This window comes from Lagopus leucura, unplaced genomic scaffold (genome assembly GCF_019238085.1).
Source record: "Lagopus leucura isolate 7727_CA_CO unplaced genomic scaffold, USGS_WTPT01 Super-Scaffold_100159, whole genome shotgun sequence".
Classification (NCBI taxonomy): Eukaryota; Metazoa; Chordata; class Aves; order Galliformes; family Phasianidae; genus Lagopus; species Lagopus leucura.
In genome coordinates, this window is record NW_024962335.1 from 29,549,265 (window position 1) to 29,576,239 (window position 26,975).

At 41.4% G+C, this 26,975-nt stretch overlaps 1 protein-coding gene across 2 annotated transcripts in view; it reads left to right on the forward strand.

The window, feature by feature from the left end:
- RASSF8 (Ras association domain family member 8) overlaps nucleotides 1-24,834 on the forward strand; it is a 77,917-nt gene extending 53,083 nt beyond the window's left edge. For both annotated transcript variants that reach the window (XM_042889805.1, XM_042889806.1), the window contains exons 3-6: nucleotides 6,276-6,471; nucleotides 15,564-16,453; nucleotides 19,569-19,713; nucleotides 20,446-24,834. In XM_042889805.1, the coding sequence (XP_042745739.1) occupies nucleotides 6,369-6,471; nucleotides 15,564-16,453; nucleotides 19,569-19,713; nucleotides 20,446-20,567 (1,260 nt within the window). In that variant the 5' untranslated portion in view covers nucleotides 6,276-6,368 and the 3' untranslated portion in view covers nucleotides 20,568-24,834. The remainder of the gene's footprint in view (nucleotides 1-6,275; nucleotides 6,472-15,563; nucleotides 16,454-19,568; nucleotides 19,714-20,445) is intronic.
- Nucleotides 24,835-26,975: the final 2,141 nt, after the last annotated feature.

Here is a 26,975-nt window from a genome sequence, read left to right on the forward strand (position 1 = left end):
ATTGAGTTGTATCAAAATAAATCCTATCAATTTCCAGAGCTGAAAAGCAAGCACCACATCAGATACTGTTCTGATTTGCTGGTCCGTGGATTAACTACAATGCTTTTAACTCAGGTTCTAGACTTTGCTTTGAAATTGTAACCAAAATCTGGCCTGTGGGTTCTTATGCCTCATATCTATGTGGAACATAGATTCTTTTTGTCTCTAATCTTAGGGAAAGGAAAGCATTACTTTCAGTGTTGTTCCTGTGGAATTAATTCAAGTGTGAATGTGTGAAACTTGCTGTTAAAAATTCAGTGTTTTGTTCTTACTGGTAACCAAATTAAAAAACCTTTAATAACCTATTTGTTTAATTAGTTCACCTGCTGGTTTGTATATTTCATTTTGTGGTGCTCTGGATATGTCCAGAAATGCAATTATTTTGAACACCTTGTTGCTCCAAAATAATAGGTAAAGATAGATGGTACGATGTTTTTGAAAGCATTATTGCTCCACTCCTCAAAATATATTGGTGACAGGGGGTTAGAAGTTGGTTTTCTGTGAAGGTGCATGATTTACAGATGCAATCTGTGCTCATGAAGCTTTCAGGCTACCTCATCTCCTGTAGCACAGCTTTCAGACTGGTGGATCTTGCTTCCTGCTGCAGTTAAATCATTGCTAAATGATATCTCAGGCTTCTTCAGTTCATTACTTGTAGTCTTGAGGCAGTTTAATGAAGGTAGCTGAGGATATTGGAGAAAGAACACTGAAAGCCTTTTAATGAATTTGAGAATGATCTTGCTATAGTGGTGTGGCCTTTAGTCATTAAAGATCAGCAGGGAGTAAAGAGTTGGGTTCAGGCTCCATTCTCTTTCATTGACTGGAGGGAGAAACAAGGATGAGAGGAGCTGTGCTGAGGCTTTTGAATCAGTGAGACAGTTGTTTGTGTGTAGCTGAAAAGGAAACAGATTACATGTGGAACACGCAATCTGGGATTCCCTGGTACAAGGGAAGAAGACATCCTAAAAATGAATGTTTCTCGAAGTTGATTGAAACTGGAAAGTGAATTAAAATTTCTCATTTGAAGGAATTATTTCATTTCAACTAAATAATTCAGTTGATAATTTTGTCACTGACAAATCTAAACTTTAAAAGAGATGGCAAAATATGTGAGCAAGTTCTTTACTTGCTCTTATCACTGTCCACTTCTATTCCCTCACCTTTATTTTTATTAGAACTGCTTAATTCTTTCTGGCTGGTTCTCAATAATACAAAGAGAAGAGGCTCTTCCAGTTCTGTTTTGTTTGTGCATGTGCTGTGAGGGAGACATGAGGGTTGGTCTGTAATTAAGGAAAATACCAACTTGTAACTTCCTCTGCTTCAGAACACTTTCTTTTCCATGCTGTTTCGTTGCACTGTTAGCTGCAGTGCACAAGGAGAAACTGCAAAGGAATCAACAGCTCCTGGACCAGACTTTTGAGGGTTCTTGGATGCTGGTCAAGTAGTAAGTGTCTGGGAAACTGAGTTTTTGGAGTTCTAGGTTATCTGGAGGCAAGACTTCCAGTGGATTGTTGCTTGAAACAATCTCTTGTGGTTCAGAATTCGTATGAACTTGCATCCTAGTGCTGTCTGATCTGTCACACTGTGTGCAGTGACTTGGATAACACTCGTGGCATCTCGGGGTTGGTCTGCTCTGCACAGTCATGTGTTAGACCATCTTTCTGCCAGTCTCATGTGAGGCAAATTCCTTGCTGCTTACACATACTCTTCAACTTGTACTCAGTGCTGTCATCTTCATGGTTGTGGGTTTGGTTTGGTTTGTTTGTTCTAAGCAGTGCTTATTACCTCTCTTCTGTAGCGCTTCTTTCTTCTGTAGCGCTTTTCTGGCGTGTCCAAAGAATAGAACTCCACAAGAGGGAATAGGTCTGTCCCACTGAAAGAATTGTATGCTGCTTCTCTACAAACATCTTCTTTTTCAAGAAAGTTGTGCACTCATTTCAAAACCACCACAGTGTGTTTCTTTCTAATGAAACGTGTCCATGTGGCTTTTTGGTTTGAACTTGTCATGGGGGGGGGTTCCCGATTATTGGTGGGAAGCAGTGAGTTTTTTGTTCATCAGTCCCAGGGAAGAAGCTTTTCATTAAGTGCTAGCTAGCTTGTTTCCTGTATCCAGCTCTATTTGCAGTCATATTCAGCTGGAAGATGTTACTTTATTGTTCCATACCAGAATTTGTATGGAAGGATAGGTCTGTCATTTGTCTCCCTGTCACACCAGGGTAAGGCCATGCTCTTCTACATGTTTAGAAACATTTTAGGGGGTATCTGAACTGACTGACTTGTATTTGAGTGATTTTTTTTTTTTTCCTCTCAGTTGACCCTTGCTTGCACTAACTGTTGTTAGGAATAGCATCCAACTAACAAGCAGTCCACCTGATCAAAGCCCCAGGTGGGATTGTCATAAGGAAAGGCAAGAAGCACAACTTGGCTATAATGCATAGAATGAGAAGCAAAGGCAAAAGCAGCAAGCTCTGAACAATTTTGATGATAGATAATTTTGAATGAAAGTATATTGAATAGCATGCTGATTGTTTGCTGGGGGTATCGGAAAGTTACTGGAGTGCTTTGGTCAAAATTCTGCAGTTCATTCCAGTTGAAGCAGAATTTTAGCCTTGATTTGATTAGCATACTACTTTCAGTTGTGAACCTTGTAAAAATCAGAAATGGGGTGAAATAAACATTTTTATCCTAGTTCTGAGGGTTTTTCATGACTTGATGCTTATGACAAGGGCATCGGCTTGGACAATGTGTTTTTAAGAAGAAAAGCACATTGCAGTTGGAGAGTTCTGTCTGTCTTCAGTTGAAGGAGCAGCCTTTCTGTTATTTGTGAGCCAGCTGTGAAGGCACAGCCAGGATGTATGTGTGACATATGTATATACATATATATATATATTTATGGTGAAGTTTGTTTTCTTTCAAAAATTGGACAAATGTCTGAAAGAGCAAGATCTGAGCCAAGTAGGACAGGGGAAGAATGTAGGGAACTTAGCTAAACACACAGCAAACTACATAGTTGAGGGGCTGCGGGCAAGGTGACAGAACAAAAAGCGTGGGGGAGAGGGCTGGGGGCTGCAGCTGGGGGCTGTCCAGTTTCAGATGCTTGGTTCCAACCAGAAATACCTGTCACTGGGAAGCTGGTGACTAGAAAACAGAGGGAGAGGTGAAAGCTGTGCTCAGGAGACAGGCTTTGGCTTTGTGCCTCTCCTCAGTAAATTAGCTTTCCATTCCTATTCCCTGTCACTTCTAAAATAAGGTATTATGTGTAAGATGAACTCGTTTTGAACTTAGGGGATTGTGAAACCTCAAGTGAGTTTCTTTTCCCCACCCTTTCCTTTAGCTTTAATGAGAAGTTTGTGTGCTATTGGAGGTGAGGATTATTTTGCTTTCTCTATTGCAGAAAGGTGACGTACGTTTTGGACATCAGCTTCGGGTTGAACAGTCTCTTTGGGGCTGTCAGAAGAGACCTCAGCAGAAAAGCAAAGAAGCTATTAATGGACACGAGTTAACTGTCCGCAAATAAAGAACAAGAGATGGACGAAGGGAAAACAAACACTAATAGAAAGGATTTATGGAGTTATGATTGGGAAGCAGAGAGAGGTGTACAGCCAAAGCTTTAGTTTTTTGGACTTGCATAAACTTGCTGCACAGTCCTAGTAACCAGAATAACCCTAGCTTGTTGCTGTACGACCAATGGGCTTTGTTCAGAAACTTGAAGGAGACAGAGTGATTCCAGCACGCGAATCATACGTTTCTAAAGTCTGCATGTTTTCAGTTTTAGTGGCTGAGAGATCTGGGAGAGGTTCCCACTAGTGCCAGTGGGGCATGCAGCCCTTCAATCCTACACACCCATCATCTTTCCTACAGAAGCTGACACGGCAGGCAGCTTTTGGTGTTTCACCACTGTCATTTAGTCCATTTAAACGGTTTGCCCTTTAAGGAAAATAATGGGAATGTTTCCCCTAAGCTTGGACTGTTTCAGTGATGCTTTGTTCAGACCGCTTGCTGCTTTGGTGAATGCTGTTTTCAAAATGGGAAGTGTCAGCAAATATTTCATTATTAAATGATGACTCTCCTCAGTTTTTTTTAAAGGTGGATGTTAGGAAAACAGATGGCTAAGACCGATCTGCACTGAATGCCAGGCTGTGCTCTGTGTGCTGACTGGGGGGGAATGCACTTGCTGGCTTGCTAAATTGAGATAATACTCTGCATGGTGATGGTCAGAAAAACAATTAGAGCTGTCAGATTCTTTGCTGACGTGTGCGTTGTCACATGGAGAGATGGCTTGTTTGGTGCCAGTAAATCTGAACTGGTCAACTCTCAGCAAGATACGAAGTTAATTAATAAAGTTCCTTACAGTTGGGCTTTGGAATGTGAGGGCTGTTTATTTGTGAATAGAGCTTAACCAAGAATAAACAACAAAGGTCCTTAGTGGGGCCTCCTGGGTGTTTTCTCAGTCACTGCTGTATTGCGGGCAGATTAAAAGACTTTCTCCCACATGTTTATTGGAGCATTTAGTTGGCTTTACCTGCCTGAAGATTTCCTGTGTTTCTGTGGACTCTGGTAGCACTTGTGTGGATCGTAGTTTTCTTTGAAGTATGCCACTCTGTATGGGAAAATGTTTATTTAAACTCTTGACCTGTTTGGTTTTTTTTTCAGGCGCTTACTGAGATCTCAAAATAAGGAATTTCTGTATACACTGCCATTCTTAAAAGTTATCACGTTTTCATTGATGAATTACACGAGCATATTTGAAATCTGGCCTGAACACTTGGAATTACATTTCTTTTGTTTTCTGAATGAGTGATTCTGGACAGGAATTTTGATGTGCTGCAGGACCTACTTTGCAGCACAGTTTAGTGCTTCTGCACTAAAACTTGTCATGCTTTGAGGTGTGTGGCTGCTGAATGTCACAGCTTGTCACAGGACCATCAGGAGGGCTTCTGGACAATGCATGATATGGCTGGCAGCTGAGTGCAGGAGGTGGCTGTAGAAGGGAAATAAGCTTTCTTTTGTAGCTTGGGGGGCTGTACCAGTGTGTCTTTTTCATGCAGAAAGAGATGTCAACTTCATCAGGAGAAAACAGTTCTGATTAGACTGTAAAATGACCTGGGTTAAATGTTTGCCTCCAGGTGTGACCCTGTTAAATCCCTCAGCATCGTCAGATTCCATTTTCATTGTGTAACCCTAGCATGCTCATTTTTATTAATGGCCTGCAAACAATTTTCCAATTTCTTGTGTTCTGTTTCTATGTAGTCCATTTCTCTGGTACCTAACTCTCCAAAAATATTATCTTTAGTCATTTCATTTTATCCATATGGGATAACCTGATTGCACGAGCATCCTTTGCTGTATTGTTGCTTATTTTTACTCAACCTACTTAAATAACCCAGCTATATCTTTAGTTTTCTTTAAAAAAAAAAAAAAAAAAAAAAGTCACTGGTTAATTTTTTTCATTTGGGAGGGTTTTGGTTTTTTTAGCAGACCATTGTACTTGAAAGTTTTGCAACTCAGTGGTTCTAGCTGGAAACTGACTTCTGAGCCATGATCCAGAGGATTTGCTAATGCAGAGGAAAAGCAGAAAGAAAACCTAGGATAACATTTGAGCCACAGGTCTATCTAACAGCACAAGGTTGGCAGGGGTGGAAGCACTTTGGCAACATTTTTCCTACTGTACTTCCTTGCTCTGGAGAAAGAAGCAATCCTTTTCTGCATGCTTTCCTTCCTGGATTTTCTTGTATAGGTGCTGCATGCTGGTGCCAGGAACCTTCAGCTACTTTTGTATGGAGACCAAGGGTGGACTCTCAAGGACAGATGTAATTAAAAATGTTTCCCCCATGTTTTGCTTTGCCACCACCTGCTAGGAATTGCACCCTGACACTGAAAACATCTCTAACTGATCCTGTGAGGCATCCAGGCAATATAGAAAGGATGGGGCACTGCTCACTGAAAACTACGATGGGTTTACTGTGGAGTTGTTCATTTGATACTCTTTCCCTTGGTGCTCTTTTTGTGATAATTTAAAATATTAGGAAACAAACTGTAATTAAACTTCTGATAAGCCTAAAAGAACTTCATGGGTAGAGATTGCCAAAGCATGAGAAGCTGGTTCTCTGTTACTAGGTTAAAGAGATGAGATTAGAGACTATGTTCCTCTCCTACCCAATAGATGCTAACCTGAATTTATTCACTTAATAAACTAGTATTGCCTCCTTATAAGCATCAGTTTTTTTCTCTTCTAGCTCCTGAGAAAAGACCGCTGCATTATCAGTGCTGTAGCTGCAAGCATGACTTGACTGAGTTGCATTCATGGCTCTTGGATGATCTGGTGAACCATGGAGCTCAAAGTATGGGTGGATGGAGTGCAGAGAATTGTCTGTGGAGTCACCGAAGTCACAACATGTCAGGAAGTTGTAATAGCCCTTGCCCAGGCTATTGGTAAGTACCTCTGTCAGCTGGATGCCTCGGGCTTGAGTGAAGCTTTTTTATGAAGCTGAACTGAGAGCTGGTGGGGGTGCACTGAGTCCCAGAAGAGCATGAAATTGTGCAGTGGGATAACCTCCTAGTGTCTTAGAAGGCAGTGTAAACTTGCATCATTTTATTTTTAATATGTAACCCATTGGAGAGGTTAGAAAAAAGAAAAGGAACACCTTGAAAACTGTGCACTTCCTTACGGCACAAATTTGTTCTGTGAATTATTACATACTGCTGTTTGTCATTGTAAATATAGCCTGGGCTAAGGAAAGTGCTGAACTGTCAGTGTTTTGAATACCAAGGATATAAAAAGCAGTGGAGAACAATTAGTTGGCTTTCACAAGCTAGTGATGTTAATTGAAGTTACACACTTTGTAAGGGATTTATAGCCATATTGGGCATAGCATAGATGAGTAAAATAGGTCCTTCAATAGGTCCATTCTCTTTGTCCCACACTCCGTGTGACTCCCTCTTAATGAAAGGGTAAGGTGAAGTTTGTTCAGTGTTAGCTATTTACTGAATAGTTTATACAAAAACAACAATGAAACAATCATCTTTCATGCTCCACTGTGAGAAAGAATAGTTTTGTTAGTTTTGTTTTCAGTCTTCTCAGATATTTCTTGGCGGCCAAAGGCATGTTGAGTAAGCCTCAGCCCCATCCCTTCCGTGTTTCCTGTGCAGTTCTGATCATTTCATATATTTTTATCTGATATAAGGCTCACGCTTGTGTATTTTTTATCTTGTGGGGATTGAACGCAGTGCTAGCATATACTCTGAATGTAGCAAATGTCTTTAAAAGTTTTTACTTAAAAATGTGCCAAAAGGTGCTATGTCTCCAAAATCATATATCCAGTGTAAGCTTTAAGAGTGTTTTAACAGTTTGTATTAGTTGCAGACTTTCATTTAATGCCAATAGGTTTATGAATTGCTTCTTTCCATGTCTTATTTTCTGCCTTTTTTTTATGACAGTTACGCTACTGTGATTATTTTGTACTGATGATTAAAAAGCATTATTTATTTTTATAAAAGAAAACAGTACTTGTGGCAGACTTTTCTGTTTTCTGTCTTTTCTTGTTTTCGGTACCTCTTCCATCCCATTTCCTTTTCCTCCTCCCTCAAAATGAAAAATGTCAGGCTTCCAATTCTAGACGGTTCTCTCATGCTTCCCAATGTCATTTCTTTGTTTTTCTTCTCCATCTTAAGTTATTGGCCTGAATTCTGAAAAGGCTCCATTAGTCTTGGAAAGTTCTGCAGTTTTTGTCAATTCAGCAGACTTTCTTTTCTGTAACATGTCACTTGGGGCATGCAACTCTGTTTCTGTGTGGAGATAAAATTCAGTTTCAACCAGTGCCAAATTAAGATAATCCAAGGTCATACAACTTGGAAACTCTTTTATGAGGCAAATATCCTCTCTAGAAAACACCTAGAGTGACTGTGCTCCAGCTTCTCAGTAGGGCTGCTTGGACGCTAAACACCGATATAAGCTACATCTCTGTGAGTTTGGCAGGTAGGGTTTTCCCAACCCTCCTGTCAGGTCATTCATCAGAAAAGCAACCATATGTCTGCTCCTTTGACTTGGCTTTGTGTACCAGTTTACCAGGAATAATTGTCACTCAGATTTGGATGGGAAGCTATTAAAATGTATCCTGTTAGCTCCCACCTGACATCTGATGGTGGAAAGTAGCCAGCCTCAGTTGGCTTCCTCCTTGGTTGGCTCTGATTTTATTTTCCACTTTGCAGTCTGGCTCCTTCGTCAGTCGCATAGTTTAGTAGGACTCAGTATTATTTTGTCTGTTGGTCTGTCTGCAAAGTTTTTCAGATGCTCCTTTTGCTTTCTCACAATATTTTCCTAAGTTCTTGATTAAAAAATACAAGCACCCACCCCTCCAGCAGTACGGCCTTCTCCCTTGAGCCTGGAATGTGAACTGTAATAGATATATTATTTGTGTTGAAGTGCAGATTGGGAATATCTGCAAATTAGCTTATTTTACAGCCATATCCACTGAATAAAGAACAAAACAATGGTACTTGTCAGTGCTCTTTGAAAACACCTGCTTCTCATGGACAAGCTAAATCTGCCTCCATTCCAGAAATAAGAAAAACAAAGCTTTACGGTAAATTTTAAAAAGTGGGAAATGGAAAAAATATATATCATAGAATGATTACTGTTTGAAAGACACCTCTGGAGATCATCTGGTCCCACTGCCCAAAGCAGGGTCATCCAGAGCAGGTTGCCCAGGATCCTGTACAGCTGGGTTTTGAGTATGGCCAAGGATGGCAAATAGTGACTCCACAACCTCTCTGGGCAACCTATGACAGCCCTCATAGTAAGAGAGTTTTTGTTTGTTTGATTGCTTTTTTTTTTTCCTGTTTTGTTTTTTTGTTGGTGGTGGTTTTGTTTGTTTTGTTGATGTTTTGTTTGCTTTTCTTTTTTTGTGGAGGGGGTGTGGAGGGTGACAAAGACAGGATGTTCTAGCTGAACGAATATAGCAAGTCATGCTGAGCTGTGCCCCCTTGTACGAGATTCTGTCCCATAGCCAAAGCGTAGCCTAATCCTTTGGCAGCAAATAGGAGTTCTGTCACTTACCTTGCCTATCTAATGTTCCTTGACCTATTCTTTACAAACTGGTATTGTCACTATTACTTTCTCAGTGGAAGTGCTGTATGTCTCTTCTTTGAGGTTGATGCATATAAATCGTGTTGCTGCTTCTTGCATTATGATCTCCTTCCCTGTTTGCCCTTTTCTTTATCACTGAAGAACAGCAAATGATTCTACTCCAAATTTCTGTACAAATTAGTTTTTCAATTTCCATTTTGCTTGAAGCTAAAGGTTAAATCTCATCTTAATTAAAAAAAAATATCAGAGAGAGTTGTCTCTTTTTTTTAATCTCAGCAAAACTGATTTAAAAAAAAAAAGCATGTGTACATATTTTGTATATATTTTAATGAGGGAAAGAGTAACAGCAATCAGATATAACTTTGGATACTGCAGTGGATCGTGTGTCTCAAACGTAGGTAGTAAAAATGCCTCGGCTGAAGGGAGGAGCTCCGGAATCTTGTTCAATTAAAACATGGGACTATAAAGTTTCGAGTTTCCAGAGAATGAAATCACCTCCCACTGCTATCTCAAAGAGCACTTGATATTACCCTTTAAGTTAAATCGCTTTCAAATTATGAAGTGAGATGAAAATTTGACCTTATAAAACAAAAGAAAATGTCATTTCCCCATGAGAAACAAAGCCCCCTCCAAAATATAGAATATATATACCACAATGCACAAAATGGAGAGCCACGAGTTTTGTTGAAAAAGTAATTTTGCCAGGAGAAATGAGCTAAGTATTTTCTTGTCGTATCCATCACTGACTACTGTAAAAATGTGCATTTGATAGCAAACTCTGCCTGTTTTTCCTGTGCATTCTGTGAAGTTGTGAGCTAGTTGTGTTGGCTGGTGATGTAAACATAGTTTAACAGCAGCAGCTTTTGCTAGTTGCCTTCCATTCAGATCTTAGTAATAAAAAATCTCCCAGAGGAGCTAGATGATGAATAGTGCAGTCACAAATACACTTGCTCTTTTTCTTCAGGAGTAGTGGTCTTCCAGTCCCAGTCCATGATGCTTTTTTACTGTGTTTCTTACGCTTTCCTTCTCCTTGGGAGACTGGAGTATGTTTTCTGTAGCCCAAATGATGTTTAGTCCCTAGAAAGAATGGAAGAGTGAAGCTTGAATTTCTAACTAAAGTGCAGTTTTGTTTTCTGTCCTCATAATTTTCTGTGGAAAATGATTTTTAAAAATAGTAGAGTTGCTTTAAGGAGCTCTGTGGGTTTTGGTTTTCAGACTATCACACGGTATCAGGAGAATAAGAGCAGTGCTTCACTGAGCAAGAAGTACAGCTGTCTCTCCTCAAAACTAAACAAATGCAGCTGTCAACTTTTGGGGTTTTGGTGCAGTTGGGTATTTTCCCTCTAAGATAAATGGCGTGAGTTCTTGAAAATAGAGTGAAGATTAGTTCATGCTGTTTGAAGTGTGTGTTACGGCATTGCAGCGCTCAGCCAGAGTTGTGTCTGGAAAAGTCGCTGCAGTGCTGTCTGTTTTCACATTCATCCCTTCTTCCACATAATTTCTGCTATGGCAGGTGCCAGCGCTGGCTGTCAGACACTTGGAGGGAAAAGAATCTGAGGTTGAACTGAATTGCAGCAGTGAGTCTGAGGAGGATTTGAAAAAGGGTACAATATTTATTGCGTACAAATTAAAGTTTTCAAACATCAGACTAATCATGAGAATAAACCTGGGTTATTTTTGAGCCCAACATTTAATTCTCCACTGTTTCAATAGGAGAGTAATAGGAAACACAAAATAGCTGCGCTCAGCAGGGATCTCATGGTTCACTCATAGGAACCTTGGGGTTTTCTAGTTAAAATAGCAATGCCCAAAGGCAGGGTGGCTCAGTAGGATGTTGTCCACCTCTGCTGATGGGGTCTGTGGCTGGCTGAGACCTGGACTACTTTATGTGACTTGCTGTGTCTTGCTGCCGGGCTGCCTCCCCAGCTTGGCCCATTGCTTTACCTATTTAGGCAATGAGTCTAATGTGGGGGTATTTCTGCAGATTGCTTGGATGAAAGACAACTGAAAGGATGCGTTGCAAGTGCTTTGTTTTCTCAGATTGCAATCAAAGCTGGTGTATCTCTTTGAAGAAGAAGGTTATAGTAAAAAAAAAAACATAAAAAAAAAAACATGGCTTCAGGCCTGATAAGGACATGTAAACACATTGCCAGCACAGCTGGCCTGAGTGAACCAGACTGCCCTTGCAGTCATTAGATTTGAGCCTATCTCTTCCTGTGGCTATGTTTTTTCTGGCACTGGACTACTGCTTTGATTTTCATTGGCTTCTAAGGTATGGATACCTACCAATGCAAAATATGGTATGAGTTAAGAAATGTGAGTAACACAAACTCTGTAAGCTCTGTTTTAATCATACTTGGGTATTTATGAGTTCTGAGGTAGCGAGAATAATTTTTAAAAAAATTGCTATGGATGTTAAGTGTCACGTAATAAATGAAGTGTCAGTTTCATATTTCAGAGATACTGAGCTGAAATCATATTGGGTTTACTAAAATTGACAGCAATTACTTTTCCATCAATGCTGCTAAAAATTCAGGAGCTTTTGCCCCTTTGGTAAGGCAGAGCATTTCCTCCTAAGTATTTCACATGTTAAGAGCACCTCAAGATTCTACCTATGAACAGTTATTCTTTCTTTACCTTACCTTGTTTAGGAAGGCAGCATTCTGCCTGGGGCAGGGGCTGCCTGTGGATGGGAGCCCCAGGAAGCTGGCAGCCAGGAGTGTGTCTGGCAGAGCTTCTCCTGGCATTGTGATGCCTGGCTGGGAGCAGCTGCAGGGCCTTTGAGAGCAGAGCCTTTCCAGCCCATGCCCTAGAAAGGACGGCTTCCCCCATCTGTATAGCTGCTCAGCTTACCACCTTTCTTGTCACCAACAAAGAGACTCATCTGGCTTTGTGCTCTAAGTCTTGACCATGAAATCCCAAATAAAAAATGAAAATAATTTTGTGCTTGGGGTATACTCCTATGGCCCAGCTGAAAAACTGTCTCACAGCTCTCTTTGTGCATGGTGTTCAGTGCTACCTGCATGCAAACACCAGTGGGATGTGAGCCAGCAGTGTGCCCAAGTGGCCAAGAAGACCACTGGCATCCTGGCCAGTATCAGAACTGGTGCAGCCAGCAAGAGCAGGGAGGTGATTGTGTTCAATTTTTGTCCCCTCGCTTCAATAAAGACATTGAGGCCCTGGAGTGTGTCCAGAGAAGGGCAACAAAGCTGGTGAGGGATCTGGAGGGAACTGGGAACTGGTGAAGTGTGTGGAGAGGAGGAGGCTCAGCAGAGATCTTTACAGCTCCCTGAAAGGAGGTTGTGACAAGGTTGAGGTCATTCTCTTCTCCTTGGTAACAGTAATAGGATGAGAGATAATGGCGTTAAGTTTTGCCAGCAGACTCTAGGTTGGACATTAGGAACAATTTTTTCTCAGAAAGAGCATTGAGGCATTAGAGCACACTGCCCATGGATGTGGTGAAGTCACCATCTCTGAAGGTGTTCAAGAAATGTGTAGATGTGCACTGAGGGACATGGCTTAGTGAGCGTAGTGGTTATGGATTGATGGTTGGACTTTGTGATCTTAGTGGTATTTCCCAACCCCAACGGTTCTGTGATTGTATTAAACAGTATAGTGCCTGTCCCTGAAATGCTTTGTGTGCAGAGCATCATGCACTATGGGACAAAGAAAGGGGATGAATCATTTCCATCCTGAAAAGCAGTTTTGATGGCCACTCAAGTTAGAGTCCTGCCAGAAGTGGTGCATGAGAAATGTTGGTACTGCTACTTCCCTTTTAATTTCACTTTTATGTTTGGCAGCAGAAAGATCACTCGTGTGCTCTTTGAGCTGCAAAATACCAATGTCTAGAGATGCCTTATGTCTAGAGATGCCTTAAGTGAATAATAGTTATGTGTCTTACTATATGGAGTGTAATTAAAATGTCTACCCCTTGAGAGTCTAAAGAAAAAAAAATTGCTCAGTTACATTTTTCCTGTATTTCAGTACTTTAATCACAGTTCATTTTAATAGAATCTATGTTTAAATTACCAAATTAGCTCAATCCCAAAGTAAGACTACTTCTGTTGGGCACATGATAAGCAATCAGATCCTCAGTGTTTGACTGCAAAGGAGCAGCAGCTGACCCAGGATCCTGGCTGCTGAGGTTTCTTGGATGGCTCACTGGGCAAGTGACGCCCAGTAGCGTTGGGAAGAGCTGCATTCAAACCATTGTGCATAGGGTCACTGCAGGCTGTCAGAGTTCTGAAGTCCACGCTTCCTCTTTTGATCTCTTTCTCCCTTTTGAAATAAAAGGTTGTTTTGAAGACATTTCCATATTAACGTGTGGTAAGAGTGTGTGATTGAGTCGCTTTAGATGTAAACCTAACCTGCTGACTGTGATACTAACCCTGTGTGCAGATGCAGGGTGCTGAATGTATGTATAGACATATGAAAGTTAAAGCTTGCAAGCCACAGTTTGGCATAGCGGATATGAATTCTTGATGATTTTTTGAAATGTTATGCTATATAGTTCTTGTCAGGCTCAGCAGAACAGCTCAGGACATTCATGTGAAGGAGCTGGCCAATTGAAAGGGCTAACAAATGGAGGAAAGCACAGAATACAGCACTGAGCTGACTGGATTGTTTTCCAATAACAAGGCACATACTGCTTTGGCTGCTCCTTGAATTGACTGTTTCACTGCCTATCTAACTGTACCTGAAGACATTTCATGAACTGCGTGAAATAAAATGCATTAAATATACAGCTTGGAAAAACACCATATGGTTGAATGGATTTCACAGATTTCTCATATAAAACAAATTCATTCTTTGAATAACATCTGTGTGAGTGAAGTACCGAGTTCTGCAAGGTGCTGGATTAATGCAAGTTAGTTCAGAAGGCTTTTGGACAGCAAATGAGAAGCAGCAGCTCATGGGCATTGAGCCGTTGTTTGCCAGCCATCGGAACAGCCTGCTCTCTCCTTGTTAATGGTAGCACATCACAAACAGCAGTCAGGTGCTGTGTGATGTCTCTGTTCTTGAAAGTTCTGTCATTAGTTTTGAATCAGCTCGCTCACCCTTTAATTTGTGAATGAATCCCATCTAATACAAGCTAACAACACAGTTGTGGGTGTGCAGGTATTGTTGAGCTGTGTCATAAATATCCTGGATGCAGTAATCTTAGGTAATGGTCTTAGCCGAGGACAGTTTTGTTTTAGACTGGTGCTGCACTCCAGGTGTGACTGCTGAACTGTGTAAGTATTAATTCTACAAAATACTTTCCTTTATGTGGCTCTTGAGCACCAAGTTCATTATTTAGGACCGCATGTTGATTTGGAACCTTAATCTAACTTGGAAAGTTCTTGGCAAGCGTTTTCCTTAATTCCTTATTTCATTTTAGGTTGAGATTGTTAGCTTTATTCCCTTCCCCCTTTTCTTTTTTCCCTCCTGTTCTGTTTCTTTTAAGTAATGCATTTAATAGCACAGTGAATAGGGCTTGCATGCTGATCACTCAATGAGTGGTACTCCTGTTTACAATTTTAAGACTTCTTTGAACCTGGCTGCTTCTGACACAGCAGCGTTGGTAGCATTACCATCATTACAAGATGAAAGCTGGAAGCTTTTAAGCTTAACAAAATAGAGTGGTAAAATACAGCCTTTGTCCTGGGTTCCATAGCACGCTTTTACTTTGTTTTTCTTCTCCTGGATTTTATTGTTAGCATGCTGAGGCGAGCAGCACTGGTTTATCCTTCTTCTAACGACACTGATGCCTACTGCAGACTATAGATCATCATGGATCAATGAACAGTGCTGTGGGTCCGCAAAAACCTCTGAGTTTGTATCCTGGCACAGTGAACTTGTTTTTGAAGTACTCTATTGCAGTCAACTTGTCAGCGTATTCCTGAGCATTTCTCAGGTGCTTTACTATGCTGAGAAGTCAGTTTTTCCCAGTACTCACCTGGGATCGTGTATTTACAAGGTGTTGTAGGGTTGGATGCAGTTCCTACGCTGCTTGCTGTGTTTTGCTGACTTGTGCACTCTTGGAGCCCTCACTGGCCTCCTGCACACCCAGCGGCCAAAGCAGCCCGTCTCCCCCACCTCACAGCTGCACAAATGACTGTCACGTTAAGGTCCTATTTGCTGGTGTAAATTACCCCTTAAATAGCGATCTGTCATGGAAGCGGACGTATGTATAGCATTAAAATCGATAGCGATGTTTTTAAGGTTAATGGAACTGCTGAGAAATCTATTGGGATAACGCACGCTTTCATATCAGTTGACTTTGTTTGCATCTTGGCGCGACTGGTGCGGTGGCTGCGGGTGAATTCCCTCTGACGCAGGGCCCCTTTCCCGCACCGAGCGCCGTGCCGCCGGCTTGGGCTTCCCGCGGCGGGGCCGGGCTCGGCCTTATCCGGCGGCGCCCCCTGGCGCTCGGTGACGGCTGTGCTTTGTCCCGCAGGGCGCACCGGGCGCTACACGTTGATCGAGAAGTGGCGGGACACCGAGCGGCACCTGGCGCCGCACGAGAACCCCATCGTGTCGCTCAACAAGTGGGGGCAGTACGCCAGCGACGTGCAGCTCATCCTGCGCCGCACCGGGCCCTCCCTCAGCGAGCGGCCCACCTCGGACAGCGTGGCTCGTATCCCCGAGAGGACGTTGTATCGGCAGAGCCTGCCGCCCCTGGCCAAGCTGCGGCCCCAGAACGACAAGGCCATGAAGAGGAGGGAGCCCAAGAGGAAGTCCCTGACCTTCACCGGCGGGGCGAAAGGGCTGATGGATATCTTTGGGAAAAGTAAGGAGTCCGAGTTCAAGCAGAAGGTGCTCAACAACTGCAAAACGACGGCGGACGAGCTGAAGAAACTGATTCACCTCCAGACGGAGAAGCTGCAGTGCATTGAGAAGCAGCTGGAGTCCAACGAGGCCGAGATCCGGTACTGGGAGCAGAAGTACAATGCCAGCCTGGAGGAGGAGATCCTCAAGCTGGAGCAGAAGATCAAGAGAAATGAAGTGGAGATCGAAGAGGAGGAGTTCTGGGAGAACGAGCTGCAGATTGAGCAGGAGAACGAGAAGCAGCTGAAGGAGCAGCTGCAGGAGATGAGGCAGCGCATCCTGGAGTGCGAGGGCAAGCTGAAGGACTACATGTCCCAGATCCACAACATGGAGAGCGGCCTCGAGGCAGAGAAGTTGCAGCGGGAGGTGCAGGAATCCCAAGTCAACGAGGAAGAGGTCAAAGAAAAGATTGAGAAGGTGAAGGGTGAAATCGATATTCAGGGCCAGCAGAGTCTGAGGTTGGAAAATGGCATCAAAGCTGTAGAAAGATCTCTGGGCCAAGCTACCAAGCGGTTACAGGTAAGAGCAACCTCTTTATCCATTGTTAAAGAACAGTCAAAGATGTAATTGTAATGAAGTTTTGATGTGACCGAAAAAGCATAAGAAACTTGCAGTGGTGAACTTGAACAAAAGGAAGAAAATGTTCCTCTCGCTTTCACATTGCTCTTCAGGCTTCTCTTGAAGAGCAGATAATTAGAATTGCACCTATTGCATGCAACCTCTAGTTATTCATGTGCAGGCTTTTTTTTCTTTCCCATCAGTTACAGCTTTAGTTTGCCACCACTCGCTGGCTGCCTGCTGATTTCTGAGATACCATTCAGAGCATATCTTTGCCATGCAGCAGAGCGTGACAGAGAAGCACCAGTGCTAATATCAGTTGGGCTCGCTGAAGGCAGCGTGGCCGTACCCATGGCAGTACATCTGGCCCTTTGCCCTGCTCTGCTGTGGGTCTGGGCTTTTAATGCTCAAAAATATCTTCCGCACAAATAATAGAACATGCAGGGCTAGCAGAGAAAGGTTGTACTGCAGATGCTAAACAGGACCATAGTGCTCTCGGCCAAATTCTCTTCCAAACATTTGTCTTCAACACCTGTTGGTCTGGGGTTAGATATGTTAAGGATTTAGGTCCTGGGTCATGGCAGCTGAGTGTCTCATATAGTTACATTTCAGGGGAATTGGCACCATCATGCCTTTTCTGAGGTTTTGATTCTTGCTGGTCTTTCTGCCTCCAAAGATAATGAATTTAAAAACAACAGTCTAAAAGCAGCAGCTGGGTAAATGGATGTAGAGTTAAGATAGCTGCTGTCTTTCAGGGCCATTTTTTAAAGAACAGCATCCCCCTTCTCCTGTCTGACTTGCTGGTAGTCAGGATTTCATTTTCTCTCCACTTCAAGCAGCTGCTGCATGTGACACAAGAGAATCCAGTCTCTGCTTCCTTGCAAAAGTTAACGATGTCGCCTGCAACTGAATAGAGCGTGAAAGAATAAATATAAATGGAGATCCAGCTGCTAGCAGAGAGGTGAAGGAGAAATTGTGACTTTGGGGATCAGGTTTACTCCTGGACTTTCAACTGTACTGTGCAGGGTAGGACTAGGCACTGCCCATCTGTTAGATGTCCTCAGTAGCTCCTACTGAGGCTGTGATTAAGTTCAAGCTCTTGCCTCATTTTTTTGCATAGATGAGGGTAAGTTTCTGCAAGTTCAGGTCTTTCAAGCTTGTTCTAAAGTTGAAGGTGCAGTGGTCTGGAAGATCAGCTTAAAAAAAATAGCTCCCAAAATGATGTAGTACAGTTGAGAACAGAGGAATAATTTCTCATATGCTGTAAGTTAAATATTAACACTGATAGAGCTGGTTGATTTGAAACTAGAAAAGTTGAGATGGGTTTTTAGATTGTTCACTATGGAAGGAAAGAAAATGTTGGTTCACTAAGTTGAAAGTGATAAGAAAAGAGGGGTGGGACTTGTGGGTGGGTTTTCAGAAATCTTTAGTGATTTGTGCCATCTCTTCTCTACCATTCAGTTTCTGTAGCCACTGCAGTAGACATCGTTTTCTAAAATTGGAGGCTGTATTTATTTAAAGATCACATGCAGAACTCTGCTTTACTTGTTTCTAGATATTGAATGAAAAACCAAAACCAAGCAATCAAACAGTAAAATGACAAACAAACAGCAAAACCCACCACCCTTCTTCAAGTAAAAGGCCTCACTAAGGTTTCACGAGTCAACATTGAATCAAGATCTTATCCCAGTCAGATTTGCAGTGATAATTAACCTTTTTTTTACCTAATTTTCTCAAAGAGTTGATAAATGTCAAGAACAAATTATTTATGAAGATCTGCTACCTTGCAAATTGCAGTGATTTTATGTATTTATTTATTTATTTTAAGAACAGAATTATCTTTGGTTGCAGCTGTGTTACAATCTCATGAAACATGGCAGTGCAGAATTAATTAAAGACAGTTGTGAAGTGTAACGGGCCTAAAAAAGAAATTGGAGATTTTTTTTTCTGAGGAATTGTCTGAACATGTAGAGGTGGCCTAATCCCATTTGTCAGCCTTCCAAAAGCTCTTAGCAAACAAGTGGAAGCAAGCTTGGCACAGAGAGCGAGCTAGGGCCAGCCACACAGCCTGCATTGGCTGAACAGGTTCAACAAAAACACGTCAGTGACAAAGCCATTGGCACTTAAGGTCCTAATTTAAACATTGGATCACTTTTGGCAGTTTTCTTATTACCTGCTGAATTCAGTCTCACCTGTGACCGTCATACAAGTTTGAAGTGAGTAAGGGCTGTGCTAGCTGGGACTGTTCATACAAAAGATCCACGGAACTTTTCTTTCCCTGCTCTTGTGAGTTCACATCTACCTCTGCTTGTGCAAGATAATTTAGGAGAGGAAGGTTGATTCACCCTCCCACGTCTCACCAAAATGAGAACTAAGGGGCGCTTACGAAATGGAACTGCCCATGGACATGATGCCTGGGTAGCTCGCCCATTGCTAGTGGGGCCAAGTAGGCAATGCCCCTCCTGTTTGTTGAGGAGTACCGCTTGCAGACAGCCAAGAAGGTGGAAAAATTATATTCTAAGAAAAATGATATTCTAAGGCTGTCATTCTGTCATCTGTTGGAGCTGTAGGTACTGCATACCATGTCAGAATCGCAGAGAGTGGAGAAGGAGCCTAATGGTCATCTTTTGTATTTGTGAAGGGCTGGGTGAATTAGCCTACATTAGACCTCAGCGTACAAAACATTTGCAGAATGGGACAATTCTGTCCGTAAGAATTTAGTCTCTAGGTAGAAAATGGAAAGAATGGGAAGAGAAAGAAAATACTCTTGTAGGAACAGAACTAAATGAGCTGTCCCAGTTATGCTGGACACTTCTGGCAGAGGTAGGAGAACTGCTCATTCAAAAATCAGTGGAAGTAGACCACCAGTAACTCCTAATAAGTAATAGTGAGTGATGACTTGCCTTCTAAGTTACAAGAGTAAAATACTTTCAACTCTTTCATTTGCATTTGATTTTAAAAATAAGATATTTCCTCATTGAAAGGAGGAGCAACATTTTGCCCAGTTGCAAATAAAGTCCTTACATGATCCTTTATGATTGCTTCTGCTCAGCAGATGTTTTCTTTTTCCTTGCAGGACAGGGAACAAGAACTAGAGCAACTGACAAAGGAGCTGCGACAGGTCAACCTCCAACAGTTTATCCAGCAAACAGGAACAAAGGTCACAGTGCTGCCAGCAGACCCTGTTGAGGTGGAGGCCCCACCTGTGGAGCTCGAGAGAGGTGCAGCACCCACAATGGTTTGGGCAGGAGGGAGAAGGGAATAGCAGTATGTGTACCTGCTGCATTAACACCAGCATTTGCACGTCAAGTGAACGCTGTGCTAGCAAAGAAGCTAGCAAAATACTGAGAGTATGGTGTCAAATATTTCTCTTAATCCCAACGGGTTAGCAAGCTATAAATAATACAGAGTATTAGTGGCTTCTCTCTCCCTGTGGCACAAGCAGAAACTTCATTGCTGTGCTTCAGCCTCTGCTGTGTTACATTTTATTCTGTGATCTGCTTGCAGGGACCCCTTTGTTGCAGGATTTTTTTCAGCCATAAACTTTCAAACCAAAAGGCATAAGATAGGGAGGTGGGGGGAGAAGACAGGGTGATGAGGCCTTAAACATCAGTATTTGAAGAGTATGAAGTTTTTCATTTAAGTGGGCAGAAAGCTTTGAGTTATATATAGGTACAGGATCTTTCTGTACATTACTGCATGAATGCACTGCATGCATCTGTGTGTTCCTTGTGGGAGAGCAATTATACTGAGTAGCTTTCTGTTTTGAGATGAGGAGGGAGCGTGCACCTCAGCTCTCATCGTTCCAATTCAGGCACTTGAATTATTTGTTGTATGTAGTGCTGTTTTTAATTCTAAGCTGCACTAACTCTGCCAGAAAGCAGGAAGAAGGGAGGTGTTGTGTGACGTTACCTTTGATGATGACCTTTCTAACCACCTTCTTTCTTGTGCAGAGCCGACATTTCAGTCGGGGTCATTGAAGCGCCCTGGGTCGTCGAGGCAGCTCCCCAGTAACCTTCGGATCCTGCAGAATCCCCTGTCGTCTGGTTTTAACCCGGAGGGCATTTATGTATGACACTATATGCCTCTAGGAGAGGACCTAGCAAGGTACCCTGGACAAGATACACTTTTCTTTTGTTCTGCCAATGATCAATGGAAGAAGCTTTTTTGGTTTTTGTTTTTTTGTTAAACCACCCTTTTTTTTTTTTGTCTTCTTCCTCCAACACACTACTTGGAGCCATACCTTGTGCACTGAAGAGGCAGAGGAACTGTCTCGATTCATAAGTGGCAATGGTGAAGTTGCTGTCACACACCTAGAGCGCAAAACCAAATGGAGGTCTTTGCCACTTCAGAAGCATTTGGGAAAGTATTATTCCATGTATAGGCATAAATAAAAGACTGAGGGTGAAGGAAACCATGTATGCAACTGATTTGAGGTTTAATTTATTCCTTTTAATCAATGGACGTGTGAATGTTGGCCTTTTATATTTTTTATTTTTTAACTTGTGAATAATCATGTATGGTTGTACATCAGTCTGACAAGGTGACTTTAATTTGCATGTACAGACATCCAGCATTTGAGCAAGTGCAACAGCTTGCAATGCGGAGAGTTGTGTGCTGAACCTCTAAAATGGTTTCTCACCACTGGCTTTGTTCCTTTCTGTTGTGGGTCATACGTCACGTTCCATCCGTTGCTACCTTTTTAAGATTTGAAAAGCGAGTTTGTGGGATTTACTTGCTGTTGAATCTGCCTTGAGAAAAGCACCTAGTGTTCAAAAGACTGAAGGAATTAAAACCTTAGCTTGGTAAGAATATTTCCAGCATACAATTGAGGATGCACTAGTTAGATGATATTTTATTATATAGAATGTATATTTGAAATATTTTGCCACATTGTATATGCCTTTTGAGAAAAGAACAATGTAAGAAGTTGTCTTCATATATCTTACCAAAAGAGAGTAAGAGGCTTTCACTGTGTGTGATTTTGTACTTTATTTCTGCCAATAGCCATTACAGTGTTCTTGTTTTGCAGTAAATCATGTTGTTGGAGGAGAAAAAAAAAACAAAACAACACAAATGAGCATCCACTCCCAGCCTTCCAGAGTTCACCCAGGTTTTGTAGAGGGAAGAAACCTGGCACAGTCCCGTGAGGTTGATAGCAGAGCTTCTGCTGACTTGAGTGGAGCTAGGCCAATTTCATTCCAGGTCCCCCGTGTAAAATGGTAGACTTTAGCCCCTTAGAAAACATACTGCTGCTCAGTCATTTACAGAACATGAAGTATACAAACAGAAAATCAAAAGATCTAGTAGATGGTTTGTTTTTTTGTTTTTTTTTTTACTATTTTTTTACAAAAAACCAAACCAGCAAAGAGATAACATTTTATCTTAATGTTACTCTAATGCAGTCAAAGCGAGCTCTAGACAAAATGGCTTTTGTTCAGAAAGATACTACCAAGTAGCATGTTGGGTGTGGGTCTTGAAATTGGATTGACAGCGTGCACAAGTTTGCTGAGTAAGTTATTGGCATCAGTGGGATAGCTGATATACATTAGGAGGCTACAGCCTCATGGATGAGATGGAGAATGGATGGACCTTACCTAGTTGCGTTTGGATTTCCTGTTCTAACAGCAGCTCAAACTATCATCCACACATTTGGAATGATGGCCACCATGACGTGAGAGGGTGTCACAGTGCTGTCACTGTAATATTTAATAGTTAGGTCCCCAGAGCACAGAAACAAAGAGGAATCCCAGAGTTCAGTCAGTGGCAAAATGACAAAACTCCCAATACCTTTGGTAGGGTCAGGATTTTACCACTGGTAGGAAACTCCAAGCTTTTTAGCCACAGAAAAATTTTAACTCCTAGTATCTTCTTGTGTTGATTTACTGATGTGCAGATAAATGTTAATTTCAATTTTCTTTTTTTTTTTTTCTTCTTTTTTTCTAAGAAAAGGAGCTTCTTAGTCATACTGACAAACAGTGGCTTTATCAGATATAGTAGAAGATGAAGGACTCTTGAGTGTTCAATACATTTTTTATTTTCCACTTATTAATGGCATCATATATTCTAAAAATGCTGCTGTACTTAGACTAACAGCAACAGATAAGGCTGTGAATATATAAAAAGGACCTTTCCGAATGGACTCTGAATTTTTACTGTTTAAATTATCAGGTCTTCTTTTTCCCTTGTGAGTAAACTGGAAAATGAGAAGTTCCTATCCAAGGAACTTTCGCAGTGCTCACAATTTTACTGTTAGTTTATCACAATTCTGTGCTCATGTTTACTGCGCCCATAACTTTGTATTAAAAAGAGAATGTGTATATAGATATATATATATATTAAAAAAAATGTAAAATATACATAGTTTCAGGACAATATCTGTCCAAGGTACTTAAGCATATATGCCTTACATTCTGGGTTCAATTTACAGAAAAAAAAAGTGATACTCTCCAGTGAATAATTTGCATCTTCAGCACCTCCTCTTGACACTAGAGAACCGAGGCACTCAGCACCTTGCAAACTCTGGCCCAAATTATGCTGCACGGGGACGGGGGGAAACGCAAGGAAAAGCCTGATGCAATCTTAGCCTTGTACTGAGGTAAGGTAGATGAGCATACATACCCACTTAATGTTGTTGTCAGACTTTAAGTGACTGGTCCATCTCCCACAGATACAAGTTTGAGCTGAACTGAGCTCTTGGGGCATAAAAAAAAAAGCAACTGCCCTCTTTCTCTGTGAGGTTATTCCTGAGGTTAGAGGGAGGAGGAAAAGGATTGAAAGGAAGAGGAAGAGCAGCTTTGGAGGGCTTGAGTTATGGTTTCCTAATAGAACCAAGGAAGGATTTTCCCATTTAAGTTAAATAAAACAGTGGCATCTGCTGATTGCAGCAGCTGTTTGACTGAGATGCCAGCCTAGAGCTGACTCAGAAACAGCCACTGCATTACCAAGGGGATCCACCTTATCGGGGCTTTAGTGTATGTCAGGGTGGTGTAGAGAACATTTACATCTTCAGCCACTGCTGTGGCAAAGGAGAGGCTTTTGTGTCTGAGCCTGCCATTTGTGAGACGGCAACAAATCTGCAGCTCCCTCCCTCCGCACTCCTGTTGCTTATTGAATTTCAGCCAGGTTAAAGTTTCGTAGCATTTTCACCCTCTCTGTAAATAAAGCAAGAAGAAATGGCATGCCATCACGTTAAATGTGAATTGAACAATGTATTACAGTTAAAATTTCCTCACGTTACGGCGCTAAGAGTTTTGCTTGCGATCAATTACAGAACCTCACTCTTTTTTTAGAAATGTAGAAAAAAGTCATTTTCAGAAGTGCTTCAAACCTCCTCATGGGGCATTAGCAGGAAAGAAGCTACGTGTACTAATCAAGTGCCAGATTATGTACTGGCCAGCATAAGTATCTTTGTTTGCATTAAATAGTTAAATACGCAAGCACTGTTTTCCAGTGCACAGGGAATTTATATGGAGAACTCCTGAAGTTTATTTACTTACGCTGATGGAAATTAGCTGTTACCTCTCCAATCCATGAGGATGCAGTTTATTTTTGGTGGTGATGCTATGTTGTTGGGGGAATGGGGAGTGACTGACTGACAAGCCAGTAGGGTAATGCTAAGGTAAACGTTCTGAATGCCCAAGCAACGGAGAAATGCAAATCCCACTTTGAAAAGTGAGCTAGGAACCTGCCTCCCATTATCCTTCGGTGGGACTTAGGTTCCCAAGTGCCTGAATTGCTTCTGAAAATGCTATGTTAGCTTTGTGATTACTTGTTTTTATTAACCCTAGCAAGCTGGAAGGAAGTTCTGTAGCAAGAGAACTACCACTAGCATTAGCAATATGCAAACATGCTTTCATTGTGAGGTAAGAGGGAAAAGATCTTTTAGTGAAGTAAGTCTCCTCTTGGGGCAATAATTGCCTTCTTTTTAGCTTGAAGAGTATATTTTAGTGAACTGGGATCATATGAGTATGAACAAAAAACAGATCTTGTAATTTTTAGCGAGTTATCTTGAAGCATATAAATTCCTGATGTGCATTAACTTGAGTGAATTGGGCCTTAATGATCCATGTAAATACCAAAACTGTATTCAGATATTTTCTCCAGACGAGAGTCTTTAATGGTCTGTACTGTATCAAAATTGATAAGTGTCAAAGTGTTACTTTATATTACACTTCTTTTTTTTTTTTTTTTAAATAGAACATTGAAACATGCATGTTTATTTGCTACAGTATTTTAATGTTTTGGATGAAGGCCATCAGTTGTATGGAGATGACAAAACAATCACTCTATTTATTCAGTATTGCTGCTTAAAGTTTTCAAAATAAAGCTTTCAATGCCAATATAGTGACTGATTGAAAGCTGTTCTAGCTCTCTTCAGCTGTTTTGGTTTTTTTTTTCTTGGGTTTTTTTTTTTCTTTTTCTTTTTTTTTCCTGCTTATAGAAAACTAAAGAAATGAAACTTGGTATATAAGGTATATAAGCTGTTCTACCTGCAAGGAATTATTGCAATAATATTGTGGGATGGCTGGGAGTATGTGTGCAGTATATACATAAATACATGCATGCAGTGAATGCCTTGAGTAAATGGACTGCTGAAGAATGTTCAAATCCTTTGCAGTGTTGCAAGCAACTTCCAGGTGCGACCAAATACTGTTTTAACTCTTCACACCAATGTGCAATGCTTAGGAAAGACAGAACGAGTAGAGGTGGTCTTAAAGGATAAATTCAGAGTCCTTTGAACCAAATAGGGTTTAACCACAGGTGTGTTTCTGAATTGGGCCTAAAAGCATGTTCTGATAGAAAAGGCTTTTCTGTTACGGCAAGAATGCTTCATTTCAAGCATATTTGGTACCTCTGAAAATGCACGCAGTTCCAAGGTGAATCAAGTATGTCCACTATATTTAGTAAAAAGGGTATCAAAATGCAGAGGACATGCATGCTCGTGAATACAGCCACCTGGTGAAACTGCTCACTGGGGGGTCAGACTGGAAGATCTGAGTTGCTGAAGCTTTAACACTGAGAAGCAATGCCAATTAACTGTGAAAACACAAATGAGCATTTTCTTACTGCTCTGCTTCAATACAAGATAAAAATCTGTACTATATGTAACTATATTTTGTCATTTAAAAAGCTTCTATTTTTGATTATTCTCATGAATGGTTGACAAAAGATATTGAATATGCTCCCATATAATAAATGCCCCTCTGAAACTTTGGGTCTTTACAGTTCGTGGTTTGCTGGAATTGCACTGTACCTCTTGTATACACTATACCTCTTCATCTACAGCTGAACTCTGTCCATTAAAGAACAAGATGTTCTGTGTGGCTGCAGCTCAAATGCTTTCAGAAATGGCCTTCTGTTGAGCATGATTGTGGCTGCTCCCAAATGATAATTTACCTGAGGCAGGGGGCACATGGCTCGTCACTGTGGGACCTCTACCAGAAAGCGTGCACGTACAAATACAGCCAAGAAACTGAAGAGGTGATGGAGCTTGTGTTTACCTGGAGAACTGCCAATGAGATTCATATTCACCCCCAAATAATGGAAAGGATCAGTAACTCAGAGGAAATACAACTTTTAAAGCAGAGAGGCAGGAGTTGTTAGATGACGATCAGAAAGGGGAATTGAATATACAGAATCATCAAAGAAAGATGCACAAGGTGCATATGCTTCAGTAAGAGAAAATCAAGCTTTGAACAGAGAGCTAGAGGTTTAATTCCTGTGCTGAAGACAGCAGGGCACATGAACATCACTTGAGTTCATTATTGTTGACCAGGGGAACTTGCCACAGCCAGGGAACAGTGGTTTAAGTTATCCAAAGTCCTTAGTCTAATGTCCCAACAAATCTATTTTCCTAAACCAACTGAAGCTCAGTCTCATTAGATGTGAAGATAAATGAGCTAACAGTAGTAGTGCTGTTGACAGACAGATGAGTTCATGAGCTTCACTAAAGCCCTAGCTAGACGCATTCATATTAGCAGGACTGTGTAAGTTTGTAAAGGAACTCTGCTCCTGAAAGATGCCATTTTCTGCTTCTGTGCGAGTCACCTAGCTGATCTTTGTGGTAACTAAGGCTTCCAAGTGTGCTCCAGTAGAGCCAGTGGCACAGCTAATGGTTCTGATCTTTTGCTTCACCTTTAAAGAACAAAGTGGTGCTGTGGCACTAACTAGCTCAGTGTAGCTGGACCACTACTGAGTTGCAAAACCAAAGCAGATCAAGGGTCTGTTTTGTTTAGAAGCTATTCTGAGTTCTTCTGCCTGTCACACCCTTGTCAGCTAGGTGATATTTCTTTGTAGTCCCAATTTTTAATGATTGTTTCAACTAAGTTCTCTAGTATCTGAAGTAGGACACAGTAGGTGGCTGTCCATTATTGTCTTTCTTGAAAATGATATATTTGCTAGCTTTGGTAATGTAGCTAATGTCAATGAGTGAACACTGTCTAGGTCAGCCACTGTTTCATCATTAATTTTCTCCAGAAAT